At 45.3% G+C, this 6,040-nt stretch overlaps 1 protein-coding gene across 1 annotated transcript in view; it reads right to left on the reverse strand.

Annotated features, from left to right (window-relative positions):
* Positions 1-2,236: 2,236 nt before the first annotated feature.
* Positions 2,237-6,040, reverse strand: part of NEFM (neurofilament, medium polypeptide) — a gene marked incomplete at its 5' end in the record, with an annotated part of 5,564 nt that continues 1,760 nt past the window's right edge. Inside the window, 2 exon segments of the mRNA XM_009072101.1 lie at positions 2,237-4,215; positions 5,566-5,690. Coding sequence (XP_009070349.1) covers positions 2,874-4,215; positions 5,566-5,690 — 1,467 coding nt within the window.

Below are 6,040 nucleotides of genomic sequence, written 5' to 3' on the forward strand. Positions count from 1 at the left end.
CTTGAAACCCTCCAGGGATGGTGACTCCACCACCTCCCCGGGCAGCACATTCCAGAGATGTTGGTCCAGAGCTCTGGGGTGAGGACCTGCAATCCTGGTTGGATTGGTGACATTCAAACAGGAGCTGAACAAGAGAAAATGTGAGTTTTGGGGTTCTTGGAGCTGTAGCAGCACTGCAAGGAAAGCCTGACATGATAAATAGCTGTGCTGGGATATCACCTGCAGCTGTAAAAACTCCTCTTAACCATGTGCTTGGTCCTGCTGACATCAACATTTCATGCACTGGACAAGGTGACCCTTCATAGAATCATAGGATCAACCTGGTTGGAAAAGACCTCCAAGATCATCCAGTCCAACCCTACTGTGGTCACCAGACCATGGCACTAAGTGCCACATCCAGTCTCAGCTTGAAAACCTCCAGGGATGGTGAATCCACCACCTCCCTGGGCAGCACATTCCAATGTCTGAGCACTCTCTCCCTAACAAAAGAAATTCTTCAAAAAAATAAAATCTTCATGCTAAGGATGCCCAATGTTCTTTGTTTGCACTCTGGGCCATTTTAGCAGATTTGACACCTTATTTGGAAGCACAAACACAGAATTTGATGTTGAATATTGGCCCTCTGGGTTATTTTTGAGGGGTTTAGTGGTGGTTATAGCCAAGTCAAAACCAGTTTAGTGGTGGGTAATACCCAAGACAAAACCAGTTTAGTGGTGTGTAATACCCAAGACAAAACCAGTTTAGTGGTGTGTAATACCCAAGACAAAACCAGTTACAACTCTTTGGGTATTTCTATGTTCTCCCACATTTTGGTGTAGGCACTGATAGGATTGAGTGTGACTGAGCCACTTAACTCCTCATTCCTTTATGGAATAAAGGAGTTATGTCCTTTTTTTTTCTGTCACAAACACACATGACCTTCCCCAAAAAACTCCCTCCAGAGGAGCTGCCACTTAATTTGTTAACTCTGCTTTAATTAAACCTTCCTGAGCCAGCAAACTGCCAGCTCAGCTTGCCATTATTGATAGCAGCAGGATAAATAACCATTTCTTTGTGCAGCAAAGATATTCAGATGGATTTGAAAGCTTTATCTGCTGGGCACTTTTCACTGAAGACCACACTGAAGTCTTTCAATTCACAACCACTTGATCTTCACTTAAGGATAGGGAAAAGAATTGGAAGCATATGGAAATGGTAGATTTTTCACTCAGAGCCTCAATTAATCAACAGATTTGAGGGCAATTCATGCTCTACATTCAGGTTTAAAGAGGATTTGCATTTCTTTGCTAGTTAGGGCAGGAGTCACATTCTTCATTTGCCCTTTGGAATGGGAAAAAAACCATAATATTAATCCCAGAGTGATGTATTAGCTCCTAAATTGGAGTCAGGCCCCTCCTAGTTCTTTGTTTCATTTATCTCCATTTATTTTCCATGGGGAAGGATTTTAATTGGCTCTGTTGCTAATAAAGCCAAGGTGGAAGTGGCAGTAGACACCATCTAGGAGGTCTTTCCATTGGAAATGAGAAGATGCTTGAGTTTGGGTTTAGATTTGAGCTTGGAATTTCATGTTTAGAAGCAGATTGAGCCTCTTGATCAACTGAGGCAGGGAATTGATAAGGATCTTCCCATATAATTAAGGAAAGAAGGGGAAAAAAATAGACTCAACCTCATTCTGATTTCTTTATTGTGTCTTGATTGGGATTACTTAATGAGTTTTTACATCCTTAGGTGGCAAACAAGATACCATGACCATTTGGGGTTCCTCCAGGTCATCTCCACAGCAAAATCAAGGAATTATTTGGGAATTGCCACATTCCTTACACATGGAAGTGAGTGTGGTAGGAGGAAAATTATTCCTTTAGACTTAGTACAAGCAGCACTGATGGCTTAGAGACCTTTCCCTGAGAGAAAAGGAGTTGCAATCCCTCTAAGCACCTCAAGACCACCAGAAGAGTTCAGTGGATTCCTCTTTCCTCTGGAAAACCTTGGATATGGCTCTGAATTATTTGCTTAATCCAGGATTTGTGTATTCCCCAGGAAATTTGTTGATCATCCCCAATTCTAAACCCCAGAGTTGGAAAAAACCCACAAGGAGCATCAAAATCCAAATCTTGGACTAATAAGGACACTAAGGAGCAACTTTTCAACCTTATTTTCCCCATTCAGCACAGAAGATCCAACCTAGGGAAGGATTTGAGCTGGGAAAAAAAAAGAAAAAAGCCACCAGACAAAGTGATGTTTTCAGTATTGACCTTTATTGAGCAAGAACTGCTGTGACTTTTACATCAAACAACAAAAGGTTGCGGACTGTGCATGTCAACTAGGTTCTCCCATGAGCAAAAAAGTCCACCCTAATTGCACCAGTGAGGTAAACATAATTAGTTATAAGTAGCTTTTTTTATGTTTTTATTTATTTATTTTTAAGGCTAGGAGAGTTCTGGTTCTCATGAATATTCTATGACTGTTTTCTGTTCAGTTTGTTTTTTGTTTTTTTTTTGGCTCAGTTGGTTTTCTTTGCATAATACATCTGAAAGTCTTCCCTTAGATATATCCCTCCAACAAGCTGAGGAAATTCAAGAAAAAAAGCTTCCTTTTGCACATTTCATCTCATGCACTAGTAGTAGTAGTAGGTTTGGAGATCCCCAAGCTGTGTGGAGGGAATACATCTCGAGCCTGCATGCATTTATTTTTTTTTCCCCCCCTTTCCCTATATTGCACAAAAAAATGAAGATACTGTGTGTCTGGAGCCTCCATGAGAGAACCCATTCTGCTTTGAAGCCACCCCCACATGCATTTTTGCAGCTGTCATATGGCTTAACCTTTTGCACCGAGCCAAGCTCTTGAGTTTTGGGAAGTTAGGCCTACGGTTGGTTCTACTCGCTCTCTTTAACCTCCTTTACTACAGCATGGGAAGTGACTTTTTCCACTTTCTTGCTAGATACTAATTTCTCCTCAAAGCTTTCTTCATGCTCCTCTACCTTCTGAGTGACCGTCACCGATTTGGTGATGTAGGTGGTGCCACTGTCCCCACCTTCCCCAGTGATTTTCTCAGCTTTTTTGGTGACGACGATTTTCTCACCCTTCTCATCGATGGGACTCACGTCAAGGCCATTGGTGACAACTCCTTTATCTTCCTCTTCCTTCTCTTTAGATTCCTCCTCCTTCTTCTCCTCCACCTCTCCGTTCACCGCGATGTCTTCTTTCCTGGACTCTGCCTCGGCGCTAAGCTTCGTTACCTTCGTGACCGTGATGGTTTCCTCCAGCACAGCCTTGGCATCCTTGGCAGGGGAGGTTGGTTTTTCTGGGGAACGAGGTTTTTCTGGAGTCACTGCTTTCTCTGGGGTCTTTGGCTTCTCTGGGCTGGAAGGTTTCTCCGGGGAACGTGATTTTTCCGGCGGCGCCAACTTCTCCGGCGGCGCCAACTTCTCGGGGCTCGTTGCCTTCTCCGGCGTTGGAGCTTTCTCTGGTGTCGCTGCCTTGTCTGGAGAAGTTACCTTTGGTGTTGCAGGTTTCTCTGGAGATGCTGCTTTCTCCTCCTCCTTCATTGCTTTCTCCACTTTTTCCACTTTTTGCTCTTTTCCTGCATCTGCAGCTTTTTCTTTCTGGGCAGGCTTGGCTGGTTCTGTTACAGGGGATTTTGGGGGAGATTTTGGAGGAGACTTTGAGGGAGGTGATTTGACCTTCTCTGCTTTGGTTGTTACCTCTTCAGCTTTGCCCTTGGCCTCAGCTTCTTCACCCTCTTCCTCACCCTCTTCTCCTTCTTCCTTTTCCTCGATTTCTTCTTTTTCGGAGCCACCTTCTTCCGCTGCGTCAGATTTTGCAGCTTCTTCTTCCTCCTCTCCTTCCTCTTCCTCTTTCTCTTCTTCCTCAGCTTCTTCTTCTGCAGCAGCTTTCTCAGAAACAGCTTCTTCCTCAGCACCTTCTTCTTCTTCTGCCTTTTCTTCCTCCTGTTCTTCTTCCTGTGCCTTGGCTGCCATTTCTTCTGCGATCGCTGCCAGAGCATCTTCCATTTCAGATTTTTCATCCTCTACCTTTGTCTCTTCAATGATTTCTTCTACAAACTTGTGTTGGACCTTCAGCTTTGGGGGTTCAATTTTGGTTTTCTGAATTTTGGTGGATGCTATTGTGACAGATGGTTGTCTGTGTGTGAATATGGGACCAGTAATGCTTCCAGAGAAGGCACTGAATCTTGTCTCTTCACCCTCCAGTAGCTTCCTAAGGGAATCAGGAGGGGAAAAAAAAAAATAATAAAAGGGAATGAGCATAAAAACCCAACAGAAGGGACAAATATGGAATAATTGTGGCTGCTTTATATTCAAGGCCAGGTTGGATGGAGCTTGGAGCAACCTGAGCTAGTGGCAGAAGTAGACCAAGATGAGCTTTAAGGTCTTTTCCAACCCAAACCATTCCATGATACTCCAATATTTCCCTGTCAGCAGGATGGAACCAGTTTGCATATGGAATATACTGGAACTAACCAGCACAATCCATAGTTCCAGTCTCCCTTTCCCTGAATTCCATCTTCAAACTCCTCTTCAGCAAACAACTTCCAGCTTGGTTTGCACGTGGCAAACCTTCAGTGCACAGCTGGAATTAATCCTTAATGTCAAAAAAACTTCATTAAGGCATAAATCAACAGAGAGGAGGGCAAGATAATTAACTTTACAGGATGCATTAGGACTTGGACAAACAGAATTGGACACAGTCTATTCACCCAAATCAAATATTTGGGCTGAGACATTCAGAGCTGATTAGGACACATGTCCTAGTTGAATAATTTGGGCATTCACCTTTGTGTGGGTGAGATCTGGAGACTTTAGCTCAGTTAATTTTGGTAACAGCTACAGACCCTGAGGTATCTGTGTGTCTGTCTGAACAACCTCAGGAATTTAAACAGCTTCTGGTGATGCTTTTATGCTTTTCCTTCTCTTCGAACACGTTTGGCGTCTAAGCCTGTGACCCAGAAAAATCAGCAGCTCTCCAAGTGAGAGTTCTAGAAGTGCTACAAAGGAGATGAAAAAAAAAAAAAACCCCAAAAAAAACCTGCCAGGTGATGGCAACAGCAAGCAGCGTTCGGCTCAGATTAGAGAGGCTGCCGCGATGGGAAAGTTAAGCAAGAAAAGCAAAAGTGTTTGTGACAGCCACATTAGCACTCCCTGCTTGAAACAATGATCAAGCAAATGCTCTGTCTCTCCCCCCACGAGCGATAAAAGGGAATGCGAGTGACAAGCACCGCTCGCTTGGCATATGCAAAAGCCAAGAGGATTAAAAATAAACTCGTCTTTCGCTGCATCTTCTGCTGCAGGAGCCAAGGACAGAATGCGGCATCGGGTGCTGCTGCACTGAGTCACTCTGTCCTGTGCCCACTGGCACTGATTAGCTGGTCCCTAATGACCTTCTGAGCTCTGCACAGGCTTTAAAACGGCTGCAGTCATTAAGCCAAGCTCTAATTTGACACGTTTTCTCTGCGTGCAGCTATTTCTTAGGTGTGGTAAAGCTTGCCGAGGCAGCAGCATCTGCAGTGCTATTAATATTCCAGGCGTGTCTGCCCCGATCCTACTGTACCTGTATGCAGCAATTTCAATATCCAGGGCCATCTTGACATTGAGGAGGTCCTGGTATTCCCTCAAGTGACGTGCCATTTCCCACTTTGTTCCTCTAAGCTCGTTTTCCAGCTGGTGAATCGTGTCCTGCAAGGGAGATGCAAAAAAACCCTCTGTGACATACATAGACACAAGGAGAAAAGTTCCCAAAAAGGACTTTTAGAAACTCTTCCTACCGCTCCAGGAGGCAGGGCCGGGAGCAGAGCAGGACTCACCCGCTCCCACCGCCCTCCTGAGCATCCTCCCTGCCGCGCATCCCTCACCGCATCCTCGGGTACCTCCCGCATCCCTTGCCGCATCCCTGGGCACCTCCCGCATCCCTCTCCGCGGGGCTGGGCACCTCCCGCATCCCTCGCCGCATCCTTGGGTCCCTCCCGCATCCCTGGGCACCTCCCGCATCCCCGGGAACCTCCTGCATCCCTCTCCGCGGGGCTGGG

Source organism: Acanthisitta chloris, unplaced genomic scaffold (assembly GCF_000695815.1).
Source record: "Acanthisitta chloris isolate BGI_N310 unplaced genomic scaffold, ASM69581v1 scaffold4853, whole genome shotgun sequence".
NCBI lineage: Eukaryota > Metazoa > Chordata > Aves > Passeriformes > Acanthisittidae > Acanthisitta > Acanthisitta chloris.